Source organism: Lissotriton vulgaris, chromosome 4_1 (assembly GCF_964263255.1).
Source record: "Lissotriton vulgaris chromosome 4_1, aLisVul1.2, whole genome shotgun sequence".
In the NCBI taxonomy this organism is placed as follows: Eukaryota; Metazoa; Chordata; class Amphibia; order Caudata; family Salamandridae; genus Lissotriton; species Lissotriton vulgaris.
Window position 1 is genome coordinate 138,435,396 of NC_141691.1, and position 27,627 is coordinate 138,463,022.

Here is a 27,627-nt window from a genome sequence, read left to right on the forward strand (position 1 = left end):
TGGTCTGGGGAACATGATTTGGCCTTATCCAGCAGGGCTTGAATTTTCATCGAATCCGGAAACTTAACGGAGCCTGGGAAGTGATCAGAGTACAGTTCATCTGAGTATACTGTGTTATGTCTGGTGACATTCCTTTAATTTTTAAACCCTGGACAGATTTTTTAAAATCTTTGATATGAAAAAGCTAGACAACACATTATTAAAAGCGTGGTTTTTCATTATTTTCATTATTGCACACTGAGGCATAACGAGTGCATGAAGAGAATTAAACAGATCTTTTGCTGGATTTTAGGAGGTGCTCGTCTTGTCACAGAAATATAAAGATTTAGCATTGAAAATGCCTTGCTTATACAGTTACTAGCAGCCCGCCCCAGCGTTGCCTGGGGCAGAAAAGGGCTGGGGGCAGCATTTGATGCTTTTGTGCCCGTCCCTCTGTGCACACCCGCTCCCAACCCCCTCCCTCCTCGACTCCCGCCCCGACTCCACCCGCCCGTCCCTCTGTGCACACCCGCTCCGACCCCCTCCCGCCCGACTCCCTCTCGCCCCCACCCGCCCTGACTCCCTCCCGCACCCTCCCACCCCGACTCCCTCCCGCCCCCTCCCACCCCGACTCCCTCCCGCCCCCTCCCACCCCGACTCCCTCCCGCCCTGACTCCAATGTGCATTTACCTTACCTGAGCTGCCGCTTCCTTCCCGCGCTCCTCACTTCACCATAGCTCCATGTCCGCCGCTCCTCATGACGCACCTGAGCTGCCGCTTCTCCCCGCGCTCCTCACTTCTCCGCCGCTCATCATCACGCACGTCGCCGCCAGCGCTACGTCCCGGCCAGCACAGCGTCGCGGCCGGCACTACTTTCAGGGCACTACTTTTTTTTTTAAGTTATATTTTTTAATTTACGTTTTTTTTTTTTTTTATCGCCTATGTCCATCTGCACAACCTGACAATTTCTACAATGTATCGGGTGTGTGGATTGGCGCTGTGGTTCCCGAGTTTACCTGGCTCAAAGGTGTGTGTTCTCTCTTTATAATAGTAGTATAGATAATTGCTGCTTATTGCTGAAGAGCATTCTCACAACACGATAAATGTAATTTCCTTTCTAGCTGACAAACCCTGAACCTTACTTTCCTCATCTTCTCGCCGAACCATGGGAATGGAGACCCGGGTTTACTGTAATTCCTCAAGGAACAGGGAATAAATTGGTTGACAACGTTGACCAATTCCTCTCCACATTAGGATATTTAGGGAAATCATGCAGTGTTCCTTCTAAGGCTGAATTTACAGTATTAGGCGTGCCAGGATAATTAATTTGGTTCCAACGGTTGATTCTTCCCGCGGGTTAGGATAAGCAAGGTTTAGGGGCCAAAGCTACCTTACTTGACCCAATCACAAACTTGAATTTAATTAGCTTGAAGTTAGACCAGGGTAGGAATATTCTCTCATCAGTTGTAGTTGATATGCTCTCAGTCCACATACGGTCTCCTGTATGGCCTGTAGCATTATGAGGGTGGTGAATGATCTATTGCATACCAACTAAACTCAGAGTCATTTAACTGCAATGCTTAATGGTCTTTACCCTAATTATTTTGTAAATTAAAATCACCATGGCCACATTTTTAAAATATAGGCAAGAGTTTTCCAATAACTCAAGCAATTAATTAATATCCTGGTTGGGTGGATGATGTAAGAGTAAATAATAAATTGGTTGTGAATTTCTACAAATGAGTTCTTCGACAGAACCCAACATGTGTATAGGCACAACTGAGCAAGGAAACTGTTCTCGAAAAGAAAATCGCTATTCTCCTCTCTGCTAGCATTATGAATTGTATAGGCAGCATAATAACTGCCACAAAATCAGGAGCAGATTTATCATGTAATCAAGGCTCCAGAAATAACAAGAAGTCCCAGTTGTTAGAGAGGAGGGAATCTGTGATATGAACAGTAAGAGACCGAACACTGACTAGGCCTGCTAAAAGGAAATAAGCATCAACCAGAGTTGTTTAAATACTCAACTGCTTAGCATCTTGCTTATTCGGTTAGTTCTGCCGGGTCGTTAGGCCATTCACGCCCGGGAATGTATGAGGATACCACGCGTACCATCACAATGCGGTATTTCACATCGCGGTTTTGATAAGGCAAGTTCTTACATAGACTTGCATTGGAGGGCCCTGGACTTAGAAATAGTGTAAATTACTATTCCAACTCCAGTCTACGTACAGTAGGGAAGGTGTTGGAATAGTAATTCACACTATTCCTTAGTTTAGAGCGCCCTCCAGTGCAAGTCGATGTAACGACTTGCGCTGTGAAAACCACGATGTAACCATTACGCGTTGTAATGGTTGCGTGGTAAAGGATGTTTCCCACGCCCGGGTTTGCCATGCACAAACCATTCATTTACTTTACAAGGATCACTCCCTAATTAGAAGTATATACCTGTTATTCATAAGTGTACTTTCAAAGCAATGGCAAAAGTGGTAGAAGCATGAGCAGAGCTTAAAAGTTCTTTCTGGTGCAACATTTACTCCGGATCCACCTGGCCACTGGAGAACTGACAGCAATTCAAGCCTCTTCCACCAACTCTGCACAGACGGGCACATAGAGGCGGGCCTTTAGCACACCACTGGTGCAGGGTTGCAGATTACCCACATATTGAATATTTGGCCTGCTTGCACATGCTGAGTATTCATGAAAAATGTCAGACTGCTAACTTGCAAAATAGCAGTTAAGGTAAGAGCAAACGCATTCTCCTGCACCAACAAGAATTGGTGTGGGCAGACGGGGAAGCTCCGAAGATTCTATAGAGTAATTACACCCAAAAAGATTAAAACCCGGCAGTTTCCCCATAAAATGATAAGTACCATTAATAGAAAAACTCAAAGCCCTATTTATTGCAACAAAATCAATAGTAAAGCAAATAAAAACAGAAGTATTTACTGCTTTCACATGCTCAGTATGTAGGGGCAAGACTATACCGTTAACTTTCAAAATGGTGATTAAGGTAGGAGCTTACTCCTTTCCTATGCACTAACACCACTAGGTGTTGGAGAACCAGGGAAGATCTGGAAATTCTATAGAATAATTACCGAGCAACAGGATTAAAACTGAGAAGTTTCCCCCCAAAGTGGCCAGTGCTGATAATTTAAAAGCTCAATGTTCTATTCGTAGCAGGCATCTTACAGTAGAAATTCCTTGAATATTATGTAAATATACTGTCTCGTAGGAGTGAAAGGCAGAATCAAAGTGTTTTAGTAGTAAATATGAGTGCTTCATGAAAATGGCAAGCTGAGCTTGGAAAAATGGATTTAATAACAATTAAATACTGTCTTTTTTAGGGAAAACATAGTGCTTTAGAAAAAATAAACCGATGATAGGCTTTTGTTTGAAGGAATAGAGTTTCTGTCCCAAAATACAAAACCTGTCTGTCAGCAGAATGTGCAGGTTTTTTTAAACTAAAAAACCTGATATTTGGGGAAAACAACTGAATTTCTGACGGTCAATGTTTAAGTGATAATTCATGCTGAGTTTGGTTCACTTAGCGCTGCTTTTTTCATGTAAAGCAAACCATGTTAGAGAATGAATGAATTATATCTTATAATGCGCTAACTTAGCCCAATGGGCGTCAAGGCGCCTAAATCAAATAAAGAAACTAGCCAGGTCAGACAGCAGTATCTCATTGGTAGGCTCTGATGAAGTACCAGGTTTTGAGGGCTTTTTTAAACAGGTCGATGGAGGGTAAGGTTTTGATCTCCATCGGAAGAGAATTCCAGAGCTGAGGAGCGGCAACAGAAAAAGCTCTCGCTCCCCATCTGGTCAACCTAGCGCGGGGCATTACCAGTTGATGTAACCCGGCCGATCGTAGGCATCTTGTGGGTACATAGCGGGTGAGCAGGGTACCAAGTGCGTCTGCAGGGCCAGCCGCAAGTGCTCTATATGTGAGACATAGGAGCTTAAAGGAGATTCTAAACTGGACAGGGAGCCAGTGAAGGTTTCTCCTAGCAATGGTGGCAGATGATGCTATGCGTTCTGTACAGTTTGCAATCGATGGATAAGGCCCTTGTTGGACTCCACATAGAGAGAGTTACAATAATCAAGCCTGGAGCTAACAAGAGCAAATGCAATCTGTTTGCGCGCCTGGAAGGAGAGATAGCGGAGAATTCTTTTTAAGATCTTAATAACGCCCCAGCAAGAGAGGGAGAAAAGAGAGAGGAGAGGGGAGAAGGACATGGCGGAGAGGAGAGAGGGGTGGGGGGGATGCAATGAGCGATAGGGATTGAGTTGGAGGGGCTGGTTGGAACATTTTTGCCAGGGCGTCTATTGTTCGCCAGTCCAGCCAGCCCTAGCCACAATTTTCCATGGTATCAGACTCCCTGCTCGAATATGTCTTCTCCCAAAAAACCTCTTCTGAAGCTTTTTTAGCTAAATTTTACTTAGTGAGTGCTCTATTGTGAAACACCCTACCGATATTTTTTTATTTGATCTGGATGTCATTTCTTAATTAGTTTAAAATTCCCAATCTTGATTTAAGCGCTCAAACTGGAAAGGTCACCCCGTAATTAGCCACTCCTCACTTTTATAATGCCTGTAAACTACAACATTCTGTTCCACACCTGATTTTAAGATGTAAGCAAAGATCCAGAACGTCCTCATAGCTAAAGGATTTGCATTGGTTGCCGATTAGTCAGCGCTGTCTTTTCAAACCTCTCTGTCTTTGCTATTGTCCTGTGAACGTTTCTGCTTCCTCTTCCAGGTTGCTCTGCTCCTCATCTGCCAAATATGTGCAAATACTCAAGATTCGCAAAACGAGAATGGGTGACAGATCTTTTGCTTATCTAATGGCCAGAGTCTGGAATGATCTTCCTATCGCCATTCAGTTAAAAGATCTATATTTTGGCTTTATAGCCACAAAAGCGCATAAAAGAATCATACAATGCATAGATAAAACACGCTTTATTAGTTAAAACACACAAAGCAAAGTTCCCAAGAACATTTTTGTTGCAGTTGTCTTTAGTCAATGCAACCGTACATGCATCAGTTGCCCTTGGTGCTATAAAGCTAAAGGTGTAAATAAGATGGATAAAAATGAGATTCAAAAGTGGGCAGTGCCAATCAGGTTTTAGGCAGCAGGACTCCAGCGAAGAGAGTTAGTGCGGGGTGTGTGAATCATACGTCACGCATCAACCCTTTGACACTTGATTGCTTCTCAAGCAAGGCACATATTTTTAGATATCGCTGGCAAAAGCAGCGTGCATGCGCTACTTTCGTCGTATGAGAGCTTCTTGGAATCAATACAGATTCCAAAGCTCTCGGAGGCGGAGTTAAAGCCCCGCCCATCTTCCTCATTCGCTGGCATCATCCTGCATGCAAAACGCAGGCTCAAGATTGAAAAGGAGGCTTCTTAGTCCCTCCTTGTTGCCGCCTTGTCTCCTTTTAGCCCCGCCCACCGGGATTGTATCTCTCACTTGCAGCATTACACACTCTCCTTCATTAGCTGGGATGCACTATGTTTTTCACACAACGCCGACAGCTTGTTCCCATGGCCATGTTTAATCAATGGTTTAGAAGGTTGTGAGCAATTTTCTTGTACTATTCTTTCTGTACGCATTTCCGTGAGACACAAAGAATTCACTGCAAACGTAGAAAAGACACACATTTGCCAACAGAAAGCCTGGCACCACCTCGCATCAGATCCATAAAATATGAGACATCTCTCAGTATGGAGTGGGGGTGGAGGGGCGAACATATAATTAATCGCAAAGTTGAGCCTGAACCGATATAACTTAGATGTGGGACTAGAGTCTCTTCTCAATCCACCATTCCGTTTGTATAGTTCCACTTAAACCCCTGTCGGGTTCTGGAAACGCAGATGTTAAGACAGGGATTATAGGGGCAGCTTCTGCGTAGGCCCCTGTTTGCCTCTTGTGATTCTACAAAGACCGTGGCAGTGTAGGAAATCAACATCGGCAGCCATGGCTCCTATTATCCGGACCCAGGCGCAGCGTGAAGATGGGCACAGGTGAGTCCAGCGATAGTTTAATCACCCTACGAATAAGGCCATAAGCGGCCCGCAGATTGCGTTACAGCCCAATACCTTATGGGAGGCTGCATTTCAAGGCTTGCCCCCTAGTGAAGTCATGTTGTTTGCGTCAAAGCAGAAGTGTGACTTAAGTACATAGGTATATCTTTGTAAACAGTACTCTGCCTCTAGGCATAACAAGCTTTTGCAATGCAATAGGTCTTGCAGCATTAAAGTTTGAGTTATTGGCATTGTGTATGACAATGCGTTGCATAAACTTTTTAGCAAACTTTGAATTGGTGAGCAGTTTCAGTGTGTGCAAGAGTATGTTGTTGCTCACAGCTGTTATTATTCACACAGCTCTAATGATGTACCTCACCACAGGGCTGACGCAGTTATTATTCACAAAGCTCTGATGATGCACCTCAGGCACGGGCTCACAGCTGTTATTATTCACACAGGTCTGATGATGCACCTCACGCACGGGGCTGATGCAGTTATTATTCACACAGCTCTGATGATGCACCTCAGGCACGGGCTCACAGCTGTTATTATTCACACAGCTCTGATGATGCACCTCCGGCACGGGCTCGCAGCTGTCATTATTCACACAGCTCTGATGATGCACCTTAGGCACGGGCTCACAGCTGTTATTATTAACACAGCTCTAATGATGCACCTCACGCACGGGGCTGACGCAGTTATTATTCACAAAGCTCTGATGATGCACCTTATGGACGGGTTCACATCTGTTATTATTCACACAGCTCTAATGATGCAACTCACGCACGGGGCTGACGCAGTTATTATTCACAAAGCTCTGATGATGCACCTCAGGCACGGGCTCACAGCTGTTATTATTCACACAGGTCTGATGATGCACCTCACACACGGGGCTGACGCAGTTATTATTCACACAGCTCTGATGATGCATCTCAGCCACGGGCTCACAGCTGTTATTATTCACACAGCTCTGATGATGCACCTCACGCATGAGCTCACAGCTGTTATTATTCACACAGCTCTGATGATGCACCTCAGCCACGGGCTCACAGCTGTTATTATTCACACAGCTCTGATGATGCACCTCACGCATGGGCTCACAGCTGTTATTATTCACACAGCTGTGATGATGCACCTGACGCACAGGGCTGATGCAGTGCCAAGGCAGTGCAGCATGTTCGTTTGCTGCGATGCATGAACTCTTTGCAAATATACCCCTAGTTAAGTATGCTGCGAGGATTATTTGCGAACATCGCCTAAGGCACCATTCATTTGTCAGTTGTTTAAACTTGAGTCTTGGTAAAGTTCTGTGTGCCTGGTGGAAGCGTGCACTGACGGCTGGTGGTGTGTGTGCATGGTAAAAGAGTGCACTTGTGGCTGGTGGCATGTGTCTGATGAATGCGTGCATTGACGGCTGGTGGTATGTGTGTGTGCTTGGTGAAATTGTGCGCTGGTGGTGTTTGTGCCCGGTGAAAGCGTGCACTGATGACTGATGGTGTCTGTGGTTGGTGAAAGTGTGCACTGACGATGTGGTTCTGTGTGCGGCTGTATGTGGTGTGTGTGTGTGTGGTTGTGTGTGTGGTTATGTGTGTTGTTGTGGTTGTGTGTGTAGTTGAGTGTGTGTGGTTGTGTGTGTTGTGTTTGTGGTGGTGTGTGTTGTTGTGTGTGTGTGTGTGTTGTTGAGCGTGTGTAGTTGTGTGGGTGTGTGTGGGGCGTCCAAAAGTACAGCTACACCAGGAGACCTACAATAGATGCAAAGAGACAGAAGGGGTCAGAGAGAGGGAGATCATACCGTGGTGCAGAAGAGAACACAATGCGACATGGGACACACATGGTAAAAGTGACGAAGAAGAGACAGGGACATCTTGGTATACAGACTGGCAGAGAGTAGACACTCCGAATAGAGACACAACAGGGGTCGGACACAGGGAATACAATCAGCGGACCAGCAGAGGACAGATTATAGCACAAGTGAGACACAAACCTGAAGACATCCTGACAGAAATAGAAATGCCAATTTAAAGCGGTGCCCGTACTACAGTAAGTGGTTCAGTCCCCAATATATACTACATGCATGCAGTTAGATCCACTCCCTTTCACAATAGATTAGGCCAAGGCCCTTAAATGCAATGTTCAAGTTTGGGGAACTGAAACCATTCTATTTGTTAAAAATGCAATATCAATAGCAGGAATGAATAGGGAACTAACATTTTCTGCAAAGGAAGCGCTTGAAATAGCCTTCTTAAAGTGCCAGTAAAATCCTGAGTTCTTACTGCGGTCACGGAGTTTTTGCTGTGAGGAATCGAGCCGGCCATGGTCATTTTCGCCCAATTCCGTATTTTGTCTGCGAGTGGAGCAGGAGGTGTCTGTGGATGCCGGTAATGAGCGCCGTTGTGTCACAGCAAGGCACCAAGCTCCGAGGGGCCACAAGCTGTTCTGAGTTTGCATCTGAGCTCCTATCTGGACAGAGAGGACGGCGGAACGAGACGGGAGAAGCCCCGAGTTGCTGACACGGAGGAGGACGCTACGGCGTGCGCACTACTGAAAACGAAAGCTATGGTGGGGGCGGGACTTCCGTCTTGTGCGCGAAGCCCGCACCCACGAGTGCCTGGCCCGAGGAGCAGTGGTGACGCTGGGCTCCCATGCCCGAGGGAGAGCCCCGCGGAGGCTGCAGATCTCCGGAGTGGCGGTAAGTGCCCTTTCTTGTAGGGGGGCGGCAGGGGGGGTGCGCTCGTGTGTGTGTGTGTGTGTGTGTGTGTGTGCGCGCGTGTGTGTGTGTTTGTGTATGTGCGCGTGTGTGTATGTGTCCGGGGGTGTGTGTCTATGTATGTGCGTGCGTGCATGGGCGCTCGGGGGAATTGTCAGGAGAAGAGGTGCGGCGTAGACAGAGTGTGAGGCGAGGTGGGGGAGGGGTGGGTCTGGGGTGGGTGCAGTATAGTGGGCAAAGGAGAGAGCGGGTGAGGGCGAGGCACTGGGCAGCATGCGAAGGGGGGCGAGAGTGCCGGGATAGTGGGCAATTGAAGAACATCAGCGAGGTGAAGAGTGGGGTGGCATAGCGAGCGCTGAGCAGGGCTGCTGCGGAAGGGACATGAAAATGGTTGATCACTGCATGCATTATGACTGTCGACGGCAGAAAGGGGCTTCCTTGGATTGCTTGCCCAGGACGGTGGGGGGTAGACATGGCGCTATTGGGGGTTGGGTCCAGGGGGGGAGATAGACGGGCAGCTGCAGGGGGTTAAGCGCTGTCGGGTGATCGCAGAGCTGCACAATGGTGCATCAACACTGGCTTCGGCGGGGGGGGGGTTGAATTACGCTATTGGTGGCTTTATCTTTCAAAATTACCTTTGTTATGCAGGGGGAGGGAGTTGCGGAGGCCAAGTGGTGGAGAGTGATGTGCAGGAAGAGGGGGGATCGGCTTCGTGGCATTAGCATGGGTCCTGCTAGCTGATGGGGCAAAGGAACAGGCGAAGAACGGGAAGCGCGCAGAGTGGGTAATGCTGGTAAAATTTTAAAAGAAAGGGGGGCCTAGCAAAGGCTGAGCAGGGCTGTGGCGGAAGGGAGAAGAAGTGTGTTAGTCATTTCCCACAAGATTAGCGGAGTAGCAACGGCATAAGGGGCCCGTTTGCGGGAGAGTTTTTGAGAGGTGCGCATCTGTCGCGGGGGGCGAGGGTCGGCTCTCGTATTGGTGGCTCTGTTTTCGAAGGAAGGACTCGGGTGGAGACACGAGGTGGATGTGTGTGTGTGTATGCGCATGCGTGTGTGTGTGTGTGTCTGCGTGTATGCGCATGCGTGTTTGAAGCTTCCCAGGAGACAGCAGCTGAGCGCGTTCGCGAGCGCGTGGCCCGCTCAGATCGCCTCCTTGAAGAGGCAATGCGCGCGGCCAGGTGCTGTCTCCTGGGAAGCAGACCCAGTGACAAAAGATCTCCTGGCGGACACAGCGCTGACGCGCTGTTACGCCACGAGACCTAAAAAATGGTCAGCTCTGTTGCTTACGCTTTCGAAAGAACACTATTGGTGGGAATATATACGCTCGATTTGATAGCATCCTGGTTGAACTGGCATTGGTAGCCTTTAGGACGATTGCCTGGGAATTTTATATCCCTAGTTGTTTGATTCTTTATCTACTTTATATTGTTTGCCTTTGTAGGGTTAAGAGCCAGTGTTAGAGGCTGGCACTTTTCCAAACTGAATCTAAGGCTGTGATGAGTGCATTACTCAGAAGTACAACAAATGGGCTTTCAAACTAATGAAATATATGTTGAAATGTTTGTACAGTCGACTTATTAGCAATTTAAAGCTGTAAGGAAAAACGTGATACCCTACAGTCTTTCATTTCACACTTCGTACAGCAGGTTAGACAGTTCACTATACAAAATCCTGGAATTCTGCAGTCTGTGAAGGAAAAGTAATTGCAGACTGACTTCTGACCTCTGTCTCTGAACACAGAACAAATCCGACAAGATAAAAAAACAAGATTTAAAGTCATCTTTATGCTCCTTCATTTTGTGACTTGACAGACCGCCTGTTGTTTGTCAACTCGCTCGACCTGATAAAATCTGACACGCCATAGTGAGTAGATTTTTTGAGCCCTGGTATGGCTTGGCCTGTCATTGTAAAGCAGGGTATGGTATGTTATGGCTTGTCACTGTATAATATGGTATGGCATTCTATAGTCTGTATGGTATTGCCTGTCATTGTATGGTATGTATGCTATTGTGTGGCCTGTCATTGTATCGGATGGTATGGCCTATCATTGTATAATATGGTTTGGTATGGTATTGCGTGTCAGTGTATGGTATTGTATAGTACGGTACAGCACGGCCTATCAATGTATGGTATGGCCTGTCATTGTATGATATGGTATGGCATGTCATGTTATAATATAGTGTGGTACAGTCTGTCATTGTATCATATGGCATGGTACGGTTTGCCATATATTATCATATGGTATATCCTGTCATTGCACAGTATGGTATGGCCTGTCATTCTGTTGTAATGCATGATATATTATGAGTCGGAATAGCATGATCTGGTCTCATGGATGTATGAAGTTACAACGCATGCTTTTACCACGCATGCTTTTACAACACGGTTTTTACATTGCATACCTTTACAACGCATAGTGCTTTGGGGTGCTGTATAGTGAAAAGTTTAATTTTCTATTCCAACTCGAGTCCCCGTGGACACTAGGGAAGGTGTTGGATAGAAAATTAAACTTATTCCCTATCCTAGAGCGCCCCCCAGTGCAATGCGTTGTAATGGTTTGCGTTGTAATGCCTGCGTTGTAATGGTAGTGCGTTGTAAAAGTTTCGTTGTAAAGGTTGTTCACCTATAGTATGGCCTATCATTGAATAGTATGGTGTGTTGTGATATGGTATAGCCATTAAAAATGCAATAGATCTTGCCTTTAATTAAGTTAAAGCCATTTGCTTTTTTATACAATACCATTAGCAAAGCAAATAGCTTTAACCTAATCAAAGGCAAGACATATTGCATTTTCAGTGCTTGTTTGCCTAAATCTTCAAAGTGCCACAAGGAAACGGGTGAGAGCAAATATCAGCGGCTAGCTAGTGTCAGTTCTTAGTGTCCTTAGGGCAGCTTGATGCTCTCTAGTGCCCAGATTCCGGCACAGCGGAAGTATCCAGTAACACCTACTATTCATATAAGCCTTTCATTTAGCCGAGACTCTGCTTCAACTTAGAAAGCTGTTAAAAACTCATCTCTTCTCTTCTCCAACAAACTGCTATTTGCCTCTCACCAATGCTGTCTTAGTATCTAGCACGAGGTCATATGGTTCCCGAGTAATAATGTGCTTTATAAACTCCATAATCAATCAATGAATCTATCAATCCAACGAAACTATAAAGAGGTGGTTCTGGAAACAACTGCTTCAGTAGACAATTTCATAGCCAGAATTGTGAAATGCTCCCTTTCTAACAGATTTCTAGTTCGACAAATTTAACATACAATGAAAAGTCTGTTGATTGTAGGAATTAAGACTAACATACTAAAGCCACATTTACAGAGGAGTAAGGCACATTACATACGGGATAAAGTACCCCCTGTCAAACACTATAAGGATACTGCAATCCACAGACGAGTTCTACAGCCATATAGGTCAGCGTGGCCGAAGATCGAGGTCCATTATCAGGCAATGGAACTCTAAAGTGACTTGCGATATTCTTTTAGAGAGTTGACACAAAAAAGCAGATTCACAGTTCCTATAATGCACATGGATAGCAGCTGCGATCCAGACTCCTCGAGATAGGAGATGCGCAGAGACGCACACAATGAGAGAAAGGTCAGTTACATTTGAGGCTACCTTACCATTTTCGTTTACCCCATTAAGCAGGATTGCACTTGGCTCTGGTGTCACAGCATCCTTATCTTGTTGGTCATCCATCAATTTAACTTCTTGCTGTTCATTCCATGCCCCGCTGCATCTGTCCAACCTGCGAGATTACAAACGCAAAGGGTCAGTGTACTACAATCTTCAAGATCAGAGTGTAAATTCAGCAAGATTAAGGAAAAAAATCCAATATGTCGATTGCTAAAAAATATGTACCATTCGTTTACATATGAATATTACCATGAATATATTTTCAACGTTAGTCAATGCAGCTGATCATAGTCAGGACATCATACAAGCAGAAGATTAAAAGTTATCCCTGAAAGAATTGCTGTTCCTGGTGGATCGTGTTTCAGTGGAAGGTTGCACAGTTAAAATAGCTTCTAATTAAGCCAGATGTGGTGATTCAGTGGACAAATGCGTACATTTCAGGAATATGTTGGACTTCATGGTCACAAGTTAGAATTCTGACAGACCCGCTAAATTTTTAATCTTCTGAGGTTACTCAAACGAGCACCACTAAATTAGGTAACAAAAAACGGTCTTATTCAATGAAAAGTTACCCGAAGTGGTTAAAGAGCCCTTTACAACTTGTGTTATGTGAATTTCACTACGTTATTGTAAAAGTACCTAATTTTTTCTCACAATAACTGAGACATAATAGTTTTTGCACTTTAGACATATGAAGAAACATTGGATTATTACAGGAAAAATATAGGTTTATTATTCTTATTAAATCTTGCCTTAGGGGATGTCCAATACCTGAGATGGGTAGTTAAGGGCGCCTTACAATCAGTGGCAGCTGATGATCTTTGAAAGCAGTGTGGCATACAACCTGCCCCAGTGATGGAGGGAAGCGAGCGAGCCCAACTTCTTCCATGAGGATTCCAGGGCTTCCAGGGGGTTTTCCCCTCAGGACAATTTTGAAAAAAATGGGGTCAATAAAGCAATGGTTCTTAAACTGTGATCCGCTACTCAGGACTGCTTAGAAATTAAATACTGTTAACAGATTAATAAAGTGCATATAAATAAAAAAGCAAAATGTAAAATTGAAAACTTAAGGAACTTTTTTATAAATTTGAAGGAAATACAATTGGAGGCTAAAAGTTAAGTTGTATCCTCAGATTAACTTGTGGGAGCTGTGCAAATGCACGTAACTGTTGGAACCGGCCTCGTGGCGTGGTCCCGCTCCCCCCGCCTGGCGGGCCCTGGCCTACATCGCCCCTGTCCTTCGGGCTGAAGAGACCCTCTCCAACCCTGCATGAGGGCCGCCACCATGGGCGACCCCCGCTCTCCCCCCATCAGGACATGGCGACTCCGACTCGCCCACACTACGGGCCCGATACCTATCCTGGGCCACCCTCACAGGCCTCGACTCCATCTTGGGCGTCCCTCATCCAGGCCTCGTGGCCTCGGCCCGACCCCGGCCACGGCCCCAACGCAGCTCCGACATCGAGGCACCAAAAGCCGCCCAGGTGGTAAATCGGCCACTTGGCACCTCACGGAGGACAAGAGTTTCGATGGGCCACCAGCCGCCCCGGACGCCGGGTTTCGAACGCCCTCCTGCCTCCCTGGGCGCTGGTTCCACCCCCCTGCTAAGTGTCTGGTCGCTCTCATCCCGGCCCCTCTGGCCCCCAGGTGCGAGGGTCCGGACATCAAAGGACGTCAGACCTATATCTGGGGCAGCCCTGGAATGGGTCGGGAGTTGTATCCTGGAGTCGAGAGACACTGAGAAGAACTCATTTGAGACCTGCTGGCGCTACCGCGGTCCATCCTCGCTGAAACCACCTTTGGAGCCCTGCTGGAGCTGCCGCGGCCCATCCTCGCTGAAACCATCTTTGGAGCCCTGCTGGCGCTGCCGCGGCCCACCCTTGCTGAAACCATCTTTGGAGACCTGCTGGCGCTGCCGCGGTCCATCCTTGCTGAAACCACCTTTCGAGCCCTGCTGGCGCTGCCGCAGCCCATCCTCGCTGAAACCATCTTTGGAGCCCTGCTGGCACTGCCGCGGCCCATCCTCACTGAAACCTTCTTTGGAGCCCTGCTGGCGCTGCCGCGGCCCACCCTCGCTGAAACCATCTTTGGAGACCTGCTGGCGCTGCCGCGGTCCAACCTCGCTGAAACCATCTTTGGAGCCCTGCTGGCGCTGCTGCGGCCCAACCTCGCTGAAAACATCTCCGGAGCCCTGCTGGCGCTGCCGCGGCCCGACTCTAAGTAACCCCCCGGCTCGAGGATTGAGAGCTGAGCGCAGGGTATCCCGGTACCCGACTGGTACCAAGACTGTCCCACTACCCTACTCCCTCAGCTACCAAAGACTTAGAGGATCCCTTGATCCCCTTGTATTGTATTGCTAAAGATAATCTGCCTAGTTTACTGATAAAGACTTTGAGAACCTATCTTTTTGTGGTGTCCGTCTGTAGTGGCGTAGTGTTCGACCTGTACGATCCTAAGAGAGGAACCTCACTCGGAGGGCTCTCGACCGCGCTCGGCCAGTTCTCAGAGGAGGGGTGAGACTCGGGGTGGTCTGGCAGGGAACCCCTGCCTTCCCCCCTAAGGTCGCCTTTCTAACAGTAACAATATACACTGGACAATGATTGGCATCAATTGTATTTAGAAAAGCTCCAACCTTCCCAATAAATTTAAAATTAAGATTTAAAAAAATATTTGTGTGAGAATTAAAGACAATATTTCATCATTTGTATATTTGTTTGATGAATTCTTGATTGTGCATTTTTTGTGTATTATTTTGCTGTTCAAATCATTGAAAATGCTTAGGTCGGGATCTCCAGCTTCCAATAATGACTCAGTGGGGGTCCCCGGATTCCAATAATGATTCAGTGAGGGTCCCTGAGGTCCAGTAATCATTAAGTGGGTGTCCTCAGAATTCAAAAGGTTCAAATCTGGCAGTATACACAGATGAGAGCCATGAGGCCAAGATCTATTTACCAGGTCTTCCCTACTTCAGAGGATGATGTGAAGAATGTGGGTGGCAGAGTGATGGTTTTTAGACCCCTGTGCTCCTCCCTCCCTCTTTTCTTACAGGACGACTGTGGATGTGCCACTTGACCCCTGCATGGGCCCACACTGACAACCCCTACGCTGCAGGACACTGAGGTAAACAGAAACACTATGTTCCCCTTTCTCAGTGTCACTAACTTGATTTCGCATGTGAACTTTATCGGTTGAACCCAGGATGGACATGTATACAAGGTCTTGGTTGCTATGAAACACAGATGTAGATTATGAGAGCTTGTTATCTATGATCACCACCATACACCAAAATGTGGGATGCTGGACACTGCAGAAGAAGTAGGACTCTACTTGGCTGTGGGAGACATTTGTGAGTCCATGACAAATAATGTACATTGTGTGATGTTCACACTATAACTGCATTGCGGGATGGTAAACTCATATCATCTGGTACTTTCTGTATACACTCTCAAACTTCAATAAAGATCTACTGTGGAAAAAAAGGGTTAAGAGCCATGGAAATAGACAATTTAAAAACAATTTTCACAGATATTTGCTGAAAAGTCATTGGTGTCCAAGCCAGTGAAACCAGATGTTCCCCAGGAATTCACCCCATTTTTCCAAAATGTGCAGTTGGTGCCCTCATACTCCTGTATGTCAATAATTTCTCCACTGTAACAGAGTCAGTATTTTGCCATGCTACTGGTACTCCCTTCTACAAAGAACAATGGGTGATCCATATGTCAAAAATGATATCTGGTATGCAAGGCCAGAATTTGTTATGGTTGGCTTCCCTCCAAAACTTTGTGACCTGTTGCCAAGAATTATTTTCAGTATGCCAACACCAGCATTCTGTCAATGGTGCCCCATTTGGCAAGAATTAGCTAAGGTGTGCCAGGAGTGGCATTTTGCCATAGATGCCACTTATGTGATGGAGTATTTCTAACATGCCAACACCAGCATGTTATCATGGAAACGCCACATGGCAAGCATGACCTCCAATATGCCAGGTACCCCTTATTCCAAGAATTATGTTCGGTCTAGCAATCCAAAACATTTTGTCATGGTTATCCCTTATAGTACGAATTACTTCTAGAGTGCCTGTGCCAGCATTTTACTATAGGTGCCACTTATGTCAAGGATTACCTCTAGTGTGCCTGGGTCAACATTTTACCCCAAGTGCCACTTATGCCAAGAATTACCTCCAATATGTCAAAGCCAGCCTTTCGTAATCTGTACATCATATTTCAATTATGACCTCCATTATGCCAGGGCCGGAGGTAGCCTCACAAGCTGTCACTCACTCATACTCGCTTAGAGTCACTCACTTACACTGATTCTACGCAACTCACTCATTCTCTCTCATTGTCATTCACTCATGCTCACTTGAACTCACTCACAGTTTCATACTGGCCCACTCATTCTCGCTCAGTTACACTGTCACTTATTCTCACTCACCTTCACTCAAACACACACATTCTTGACAGATTTTTTTTGTTTACTTATATTCATCTGCCTATCTCAATATGACTCACCTCCTCAGCAGCTGGTGCTGGGACCCTCGGAGAAGAACACAGCTACCCCCTCAAGCCTCAAGCACTTAGGCGGGAAACTGAAAGCTGAAGTCTGCACACCAAATACAATACTCACTATTCAGGCTTCAGCTTTCAACCTCTTGGATTTTTCATTTCATTCTCTTCCAACTCGTCACAGGTGGGGTGAGATCAGAGAGGTTTCTGCACTCCCCCCCCCTATGACAAGAACGGATAGTGTGGCCTTAGCGGAGGAGCCGCCACTGTGCCCATGTAGGTGAATATGCAAAAACTCATAAGATGTGATTAGATCACTGGAATTATTTTTAATTGGTCAACTTGACTATCCATTGAGACCTGCTTCAGATCAGTAGTGAATGGTTACGTTCATACCACTGGCCATTACATGAAATTAGTATGGCCGTCTGAAACATGTTGCTGGCTAGTGCAAAAATAAGACTGCTAAAGGAAACAATTTAGTGAAGCCATCATCGTTAAGCTGGTGAAAAAGAAAACCTAACCGCTAAATCATACTTAATGCGTCTTAACGTTTTAACTGGCGTTTGAAAATGCAGAGTGGTGTAAAAATAATCTATGCCCAAAATCGATGTTTGACTGAAGCTTGAATTAAATTGGCTGCTACATTAACTGCAGCTTTGTGAAGCACATCCAGAACAGATTTATCTTTCTATTTAAGAAAACAGATGCTTGGGCTTTATGGATACGAACGAGTTCCAAAAAAGTGACTTAATTAGTATTGCAAATTGTACAGAACTATGGTTTATCTGCGATCATTTTTAGTACTGCAATTTTTAAGGCTTACCATTAAGAATTGATTGCACCACTGCCTTGAGTCATCAACATACCAAAGCCACATTTACAGAAGAGTAAAGCACATTACATATGGCATAAGGTACACCCTGCTATTCAGTATGGGAACTGCAATTCACAGAGAAGTTCTACGACCATATAGGAGAACAATGTCGAAGGTTGAGTACCATTATCAGGTCATGGAACTCTGAGGTGACTTGCAATATTTTTTTAGAATGTGGCAGAGGGTATTTTATTCCTTATAATACATAGTCACTCCATAACCAAAACCACAAACTGCTTAAATACTTGGGGGTCTATTACGATGGCGGGCGGACATCACCCCGGGAAATGGGACTGCCCGCTATGTTTGCGACGGTCCCGCATGTGCAATTGGGATGCACCCGTCACACTGGCGGGCGCATTCCGCATTTTTTGCATTGCGGCGGGCGGTGATGTCAGCAGCACCCACTGCAATTCAAAAAAGGCACTTGTGCATTTGCATGCACAATGAAGCAGGCACCGTGCGGTGCCTGTCACGTCGTCCATGAAAATGCAGGGGGGTACCATAGGTACCCACAATGTGCTCCCCTCACACCCCAACATCCGCCCCCAACTGATAAAATCTGCATGTCTTTCGGTGGCAGCAACGCCGTCACGGAAAGGCTGCTTCCCGCTGACCCTGTAATATGGATGGCGGTCTCTAGCAGACACCGCCACCATATTCAACCCTTTTCCGCCTGGTTGACTCAAGGACCGGGCGGAAAAGCGGCAGATGGTCTTCCCATCCGCTGCGGTACCCCCCGCAATCATAATATGGTGAGGGGAAAATGGGAGGCGGGCGGAGGATGAGGTCAGGCGGATCGCCAACGCCATGTGGGCGGTGGCGATTCGCCCGGCATCATAATAGACCCTTGGTGTCTAACTCCTTCATGTGAAAGAAATTGTATAGTTGCAGACAAGAATAATGAAAGCAGAATCTTTAATCTGAAATTAAGTACATCAAAAGACAGCTATCTGAACTTCCCGCTTGACTTCAAGCTGTTCTTGCTCCATAGCATGGAGGAGATTGGTGGGAACTGCTACAAACAGCAACTTTTGTTTTTGGGCCTCACGCTTGCCAAACAGGACTTCGCCCACCTGTCGAAAAGGACATCCCCGCCAACAAAGGGCGGGTGGAAGCCGGCTATGGACAGATGCATGGGGCAGAAGTTGCGGTTTATCAGGTGCACGGCTGCCCACAGAAACATAGGAAAATATGGTCCTGCTGGGAGACATACCGGGGTATAGACTTGCCCCCCCACCACCATCAGACCCCATAGAAAAACAGCCCATACATCTCCCTGACACTTAGATACCCTAGGTGAGCAGCTCTGTCGTCACAGCATACACACGTGGACATACTACGTTCAGTGAACTTGGTGGTAACCTGTGCCAAGTTTTAGTTATTGAGTCTGCAGGCTCACAGGTTATCGTGCTGTTTAAAAGTAACTGGTACTATCTCATTCGAAATGTATCAATAATGTATGCTTAGAGCTTCGCCCACTATGTACCACTAAACTAAATACATTTTATTATTAGAAAAAAAGACAGCAATCTGTTGCAAAAATATATTCAAATCAGGTTTATGTGAGTCAGAGTTAATGAAATGCCATAGCTCTGAATGTGTAGAAATATGCAGAGAGGTTCTATATTTCATGTAAAGACATATAGGGCCAGATGTAGGTAAATCCCTTTTACCGATTTTGAAATACCGAATTTTACCGATTCGGTATTTCAAAATCGGTAAATGGGATGTAGGTCCCAACATCTGGATATGTTACCGAATTCTTAAAAATTCGGTATTTACCGATTCGGTAAATACCGAATCTGTATTTGCTATAGAATCCTATGGGCCTTGAAGCCCATAGGATTCAATTCAAATACCGATTCGGTATTTACCGAATCGGTAAATACCAAATATGTCAAGGGTGCAGGGGGTGTCACTTTGACACCCTCTAGCACCCCCAAAACGGGCATGTGTGCAATGTGGCACACAGACATGCCCTAAGGGCACGTCTGTCTGTCACATGGCACATGTGTACATGCACAGATGTGCATGTACACAGGAATCGGTATTTTACCATGGATTTGTATTCCATGGTAAAATACCGATTCTGTAAGCCATGTGCCAATGGAAAATTGGCTACCCACATAGCATTTTCGGTAATTTTACCGAATCGGTAAATATTACCGATTCGGTAATTATTACCGATTCGGTACTTATTACCGATTCGGTAATAATAACGATTCGGTAAAATTACCGAAAATGTGCCCCTACATCTCCATAGCCCTTTACCGATCGGAAACGGCCGAAAATCGGTATTTTCGGCCGATTCCGATCGGTAAAGGGCTACCTACATCTGGCCCATAGCGTGCTTTCCATTAATATCCCCTCTCTGCTGATCCCGGTTTATTTTAGAAAAACAGATCTCATTTTTGTTGCTTAAACTGTAAATGTAATTAGGCTCTGTGACCTCCCTTCCGCTTTCAATAGTGGCAGCAAGACAATGCAACACTACTGCAATAACTTAATACATTTGAGAAGCTATGTCATTTTGTTATTAAAGGAGACTAGAGATGTCACAATTCAACTGCAATAAGGAAATTAGAGACAGGATTTTATAAAGCGGTGGGAGGTTCACATGAATTAGAAGAGATTAGAAATGCAAACATTGGTTCATCATGTGCACAGCACCTACTCCCATGCCACGTTGTGGACGCCTTAAGTGTGATCCTTTAGAAAAGGCAGGATAGTCCAGGGGTGAGCGCCGAGGTACAGCAAGGGTGGAAGATGTAAGAAGAACTGCTGAGGATAACAGGCATAGAGGAATCAGGCGACAGGCATTCTCTGACAGAAACAGTCAAGGTTGGGTGGAGGCATCACTCTGGAGTAGGGGAGGGGTGGAATGATGGGATGAAAGCAACGTCCACTGTGAAGTATGGGCAACTATCTGTGAGAACAGCTGGGGTGGGACAGAACTTGAATGAAGAGGTAGAGTTCAAGGTCATTCAGTAAAAGCAAGGTATTGGAAAAACAACAGCAACGTCTGTTGAGGAAATCCGGAAAGACAGTCACATTCAGAGGTATATAGGTCGACCACGTGATCTAATAACCATGTGTCAGATTTCAACGTGCCAGTCCAATTGTGGCTAACACTCAGTGGTGGAGAATCTCCACCCAATCATATGTACTTCAATAGATATGCATCTCAGTGTCCCGATGTTTACTGGCGAACTGTTTCCCTGGGCAAAAGTTCAATATATGCTGCCTTCGTGGACCTCAAGTCTGCTTTTGATTTAGTTCCTCGCCAAAAGCTTTGGCTCTCCCTTTCCAAACTAGGCATGCCTCTGGATATCCTGGCCTTTGTTATCAAACTCTACACGGATAACTATGCCCAAGTTAGATGGGACATGGCAGGCAGCACCACAGCTGAGTTTCCGGTGCAGAAGGGTGTAAGGCAGGGCTGCGTACTAGCGCCCACTTTAGTTTCAATCCATATAAATGGGGTTTTCTATTACTTTGAAAACTATACTACTGACGCCCGAGTTTAGCAGGAAAAAGGATACCCATCCTGATGTTTGCAGACGACACCCTCATTCTATCAAAAACAAGATAGGGACTTCAATGCGCCCTCTCAAGATTTGAGGTGTTCTGTGCGGACCCTGACCTCACTGTAAACGTAGACAAAACTAAGTTTATGGTCCTCCAGAATTCTAGCAAACCCATTGGCGAAGTCAGAACGCAGGAGGGCATTTTAGAACAAGCTGAGATTTTTTCATATCTGGGTGTACCGATCGACAAAAAACTCAGTTGGACGCCCCAAATAGATAGCCTGACTGTGAGGCATGCCCAACTCTCTGGAGTCCTACTCAAGGAGTAAAGATGTTCTTACACTAAACCCGTAGCTCCTGTACTACAGATCTAATAATCTAGAATTAGTGCTTCTATCCTGTATGGTGTAGAGCTGTGGGGGTATGGGAATTTGGAACCCCTAGCGGTGAGTCAAAACAAATGTTTAAGATCGGTGGTTGGGCTCCCGCAATCTACCCCCTTTATATATAGATCTGGGGTGCCATTCCATCAAAGATATTGCACTTTATAGGCTAGAGTATATTGGAGGAGACCCTGGGTGACACCAGAGCTGGCTAATTATGCCCAGGCTCAGTTAGAAGTCAGAGAGCGTGATGTAAACAAGAAGCTCCTCTGGTTCAGTTGTGTCAGAAACATTCTTTGTGAGTTGGGGCTGAGTTGCCTGTGTACTTCCCCGGCAACAAGCTCATTTCCAAGTAAAGCAGAACTAAAGGCTGCCTTTTGGCATATTGAAGTAACTCGAAATGGAAGCGTGAAATGTTTTCCTTAGTTTATTCCAGGTACAGTAGAAGAACAGCTTGTACAACCACCATGCTACAGTATCTTCACACACTGGCTCCCAACCGCCCATCCATAGAATCCCCAACAAGAATATAGAACATAGAATACAAGCCCAAGATAAACAAGTGAAAAGGAAACCCAATGAATACAACACACCTCCCCCTCATTAAAAACAAAAAAACAACAAAAATAAAACATGAAATTCATCAATATTTCACAAAATCTTTCATTTTTAACGGAGCATTCCTAGTACGACAACTCCTTCTAGGTTCACACACGAATTGGTATGCATCTTTAGAGGTACTATCAGCAACTCCCATTTCCCCAATCATACTATTCTGTCCCACAACAGGAGAAGGAGTTTGCTCAGAACCGTTCTCAATTTGGCCCCCTGAAACAGAACCAGGAACTAGACCACCATCTGAAGTAGGTTCATTTGAACTCTCTGATCCTGCCCTTGATGCACAAATTTATACTTATTCATTTTCCCTTGATAGTTTCATAAACGTTCTCTTGCTTGAGCAAAATCCACACCATCATCCTGTGAATACCTTCCTTTCAACCACCAAGGCAGAGGTTTCACCCCAGGTTTCCGGCCTCTCAACATTTCAAAAGGAGAATAACCAGTAACAGCACTCGGGGAAGTGCGATAAGTAAGCAAAGTAGCTCGCAAAGCTTTCCGCCAATCAATATTACTTTTCACAACCAGTTGAATAGATTCTTTGATAACTCGGTTGAAGCGCTCAACCTGACCATTCGCCTGTGGGTTATAATTAGAGACCCTATTGTGCACAATACCGTAAGTCTTTAAAAACAGTTCCATCTCCTTACTTGTAAATTGGGTACCATTATCCGAAACCAACTCTGAAGGTAAACCCTCACAGGAAAAAACATTATCAAGAAATTCAATTACTTGCGAAGAAGTAATTTTCTCTACAACTTTAACCTCTGGCCATTTAGAAAAATAGTCTAATAAAACCAAAGCAAAAACTTCCTTAGAAGAAGGCAAACACAAAGGGCCAATGATATCAATCCCCAGTTGCTTCAACAAACTCAATAGGCGATGTGGAAGTAGACAAAGGTTTGACAGATTTATCACTCTTGGAACAAGGAATACAGTCTCTAACCCATTTGTCTACAATACTGTCAATGCTTGGCCACCAGTAGAATTCTCTTAAACACCTCTTAGTACAAGACATACCTAAGTGTCCCTCATGAGCAATGGTCATTAATTTTTCTCTAACACCAAATGGAGGAACAATTTTGTCACCTCTTGTAACAATATCTTGTGAAGACATAAGTTCGTCCTTCACCTTAAAAAACGAACTCAACTCACCATTCAACTTCCTCTCTTCTGGCCATCCAACACGCAAAAATTCAAGCACTCTACACAAAACATTATCCTCACCCATAGCTTTTCTCCAATCATCCTCTGAAATAACTCCAGAAAAAACAATTCCGTTGACATCTTGAAAAGTATGTGCAACGCCAACACACTCTTCCCCAGAATCATTAGAATCCGCATCAATGGGTAGAGGTAACCGAGACATACAGTCAGCGTGGACATTCATACGGCCAGGAATATACTCTTGTAACTTAGCAGCCAATCTAGCCAAACGTGCAGTCAAAGTTCTTCCACCACCAGCATCTAACATGTTAATCAACGGTTTATGGTCCGTCCTTAAACAAAATTTCGTTCCCCACAAGAATTGTCTGAAATACTGTGCAGCCCAAGTACATGCCAATAGTTCTCGCTCTATAGTGGAATAACTGCATTCTGCACCACGCAATGATCTCGAGGCATATGAAATGATATGTTCAATTCCATTATTTCTCTGCATCAAAACTGCCCCCAAACCAGTCCCACTCGCATCAACAGCTACTACACATTCCTGTCCAACCACAAATGGTTTCAAAAACGGTGCTGAGCAAATCTCCTTCTTAAGAATCTCAAACTCAATTTGTTGATCTTTACTCCAATCAAATTTTGCATTTTTCTTTAACAACAATCTAAGATAAAATACTTTTGAAGCATTGTTCTGGATAAATTTGCTATAGAACACAGTAAGACCCAAAAATGAGTGTAACTGTTCTTTGTTTGTAGGAGCAGGTGCTTCAGCAATACTTTTAACGTGGTTAAGCTTAGGTTTGATGCCCAGGCTAGACATTTCATGTCCCAAGTATTCAACCTTTCCTTGTCTAAATTTGCATTTAGAATATTTAAGAGTCAACCCTTTATTCTGTATACTCTGCAAAACTTTCATCAAGTTGTTATCATGTTCCACAGAATCTTTGCCGTAGATTAGTATGTCGTCCTGAAAGGCTATCGCACCAGAACAACCTTCCAAAACTTCCTTCATCAATCTTTGGAATACAGATGCTGCGCTAGCTAAACCAAAAGGCATTCTTAAAAACTAGTGCAGATGGTTCAGCCTGGTTCGACAGCCTCTGAAGGTCATTTACCACGACCAGCACAGCTGTTTCAGTACTGTATAGGGGACGAAAGCCTCAATGGACAATGACCAGCACCTAACTCTGTGCCAATCCACATTCGTATTTTAGGGCTGCAAGACAGCTGGTAACAGCGGACTCCCTGAGTCTCACAATCCTGATAGTTTTAGAAATGAAGATATTGGCCATTGACAACACATCAGGATCTATGGTAAGGAAACTGTACATTTACCAATAAGTAACACAAGTACAGATAAGGATTCAGGCACCACCGTCATTGCAGAATTTAGGAACCCACAGCACAGAGAAAAGATCCTGAAAGAAGCAATTAACTGATGACAGGAAACCATTGAAAGCAAACATATTTTAACATTCACAGACTACAAGCAATTGCTGCAGATCCGTCATCAAAAGCGGCAAGGAATCAACAAGGAATGACCACATTGGGACTGACGGCGTCTTTATGGCACCCTACTAGGCTGAAAGTAGCTTGTCATGCTTTTACAAAGGTGGAAGGGGCAGAAGTCCTTCTTGCATAAAAGGATGTGAGTATGTTTTTCATGATGGGGTTACTCACTCTGAGATCTGAGATCTCTGACTGCTGTTTAATGTTGTTGGAAAGATTGCTCAAGTGCGATATAATGACTGAAACATACAGTGCAGTATCATCAATTATCCATCACTAGGTCACTTATTAGGTCATATAGTAGCTGTGGCAACAGAGCATATTATTGTGAGTTGCCCTAGAACAACAGAATTTATATTTTTGAGAGCTTCTTACCCCTGAGTCGACCAGAAAGATATCAGGCTTTCATTTCTAATTAGACAAGCACTGTTCAAGCTTGTATGTTCTACTGATTGGTTTGGAACTGTGAATACGTGTTATGGGCCTATAGTAGTGTTTTATTTTTTTGACCAGTATGGTTTACTCTCAGTTCTATTGAGATCCAATGATGGTTGAACTCTGCTCTGAAGGAGTTGGAGTTGTCATTCTAGTACAATTTTCATTAGCCATAAGGCTCTGATATGAATAGTGTTTGCAAATTGCACACAGACTTTGTAACCTGCCTGGGGTGGCATGGCTGAGCAGAGCATGGTCCACTTTGAGTGAATCAAGGTCTCAGTGTCATGCAGACATCTACACTACACAAATATACGCAATACCCAGAGGAAAAAAAAGGATGACCCTAAGGCACAGTAGCTGCATGAAATCACCAGAGATAAGCGGATTACAGCAGATTCGCCCTGAGTGACTTAACACCTACCTGTTCTATTATGGTGTCAACTGGGCTGTGCACTGGAAGAGCATAAGACTGAGCGACAAAGAGCCCCTTGGCCCAGGCTCTGAGAGAGCGAGGGACAGAAGCCCGTACACTGAGCAGAGGCACAGTTGGAGGAAAAGACACCCAGAAAAGGGCCACACTAGCCCGGTATTGCATATGCATGCCACAAACTACTTCAGAAGGCCAGCATGATTGATAAAATGAAGTCAGCAGTCGAGACGCGACCAGGGCTGTAGGAGGAGAAGGAGGTGCTGATCGCCACGCATCAGCACACTAGAGATGGACAAACACACTGGGCCTCAAGCACCAAGCCTGGTGCACAGTGGCAGGATGGTGGGATTGAAAATCTGAAGCCTCAACAGATTATGGTCTGCCAGTGGGGCCTAGCACCTGATTTGCCCCATGGCACGCCCTGAAAATACACTGCACAAAAAGCGTGTACCAAATCTCTGCAGTTGCCAGCATCTGAGTGCCGGTGGGGGACGAATCCAGGGGCCCCCACCTAGAGAGGGCTTCTAGCCTGTCCCCAGATCTTGGGCCCCCTGAATACAGCAGAAGGCTGTGAAATCCACACAGCAGTGGCTCAGAATTGTCCAGCATGATAGCCTCTGAGTTTGAAAAGGCAGCAAAAGCCTACTGGGTGGCTAAAGTAAAGTTTAAATGCAGAATGTTGACACAGCAACTCCCCCTGAGACAGCTTCAGCATTCCTAACACTTTGCACACACTCCAGCGTGATTAATGACCAAGAAACTACCCAGCATATTATTAGTGCCTCACAGCTCAGTGCACTGAGAGAAAATGTGAACATGATCCTAAAAGCCATTGCTTTCACGGTAGGGGCACTAAAATCCAAAATAGGAAATGCAATCATTGACACTGAGCTACTCCTAGAATGTATCCGGAAATTAGCTGACGGGGTAAAAGGATGGTAAGTACTGTTACACATGCAACATAGCATAGACAAGCTCAAATCCCCAGCACAAGAACTCACAGAAAGAATATGCTTCCTAGAGGGTTGGGCAGAAGACTTAGATGGCCTGTCTAAGCGCAACAACACCCATGTGGTGGGATTCTTGGAGGTAGCAGAGGGCTGAGACATGCTGGGATATCAAGACAGGTGACTTGAGACTGAGATTTCTGCCAGGGGGCTCACTAGATTTTACGCCCAGGACACAGCTCACAGGGTGCCAGTGAGCAAACCTGCCAGCTGCTCACCCCAGACTGGCCCTGTAAGTTTGCTGCCCTGCAGGGAGAGAGACATAATCCTGCTGACGGCCTGCGAGCTGGGCATCCTTAAGTTCAAAAGCTGGGCATCCTCAAGCTGTGGTGCATATAGTCCCAAACTACATGGTGAATGTTCATTGTCTACAGGCATAGAGCAGTAAAGAAATGCCTAAGAGAAAGTAACAGGAAATGAATGAACAACAAGGCAATACAACCTGGGGTTAACAATAACCATGGGCATATATCAAGCGATATAGAGACAAGGATCAACCACATGGCAATGAACACGACAGAGGGGCAACCAGCAAGCTAAACTGGCAAAACCAGACACTCCTTCACAGACTACACCCTGAGCTAGCATGCAAACTCTTTCTTATGTTAAGTTTCTTTTTTGATCAGTGTGCGGTTGCATTAGTCCCTTGGGAAATGGAAGTGGTGGCAGTATTTTTAAAGCTCATAACTGAAATATAAACCGCTGTGAAACAGGGGATTTGAAGACAGTGCAGCATCTAGAAAGATTCATACTGGTAAGGGGTGGAGCCCCGTTGGCATGGGAGACCTGAGTAGTACGAACTGTAACCAT

General features: G+C 45.4%; 1 protein-coding gene across 1 annotated transcript in view; it reads right to left on the reverse strand.

Annotated features, from left to right (window-relative positions):
- Window positions 1-27,627, reverse strand: part of NEXMIF (neurite extension and migration factor) — a 420,137-nt gene that overhangs the window by 69,295 nt on the left and 323,215 nt on the right. The window contains exon 2 of the mRNA XM_086966730.1: window positions 12,341-12,465. Coding sequence (XP_086822856.1) covers window positions 12,341-12,465 — 125 coding nt within the window. The remainder of the gene's footprint in view (window positions 1-12,340; window positions 12,466-27,627) is intronic.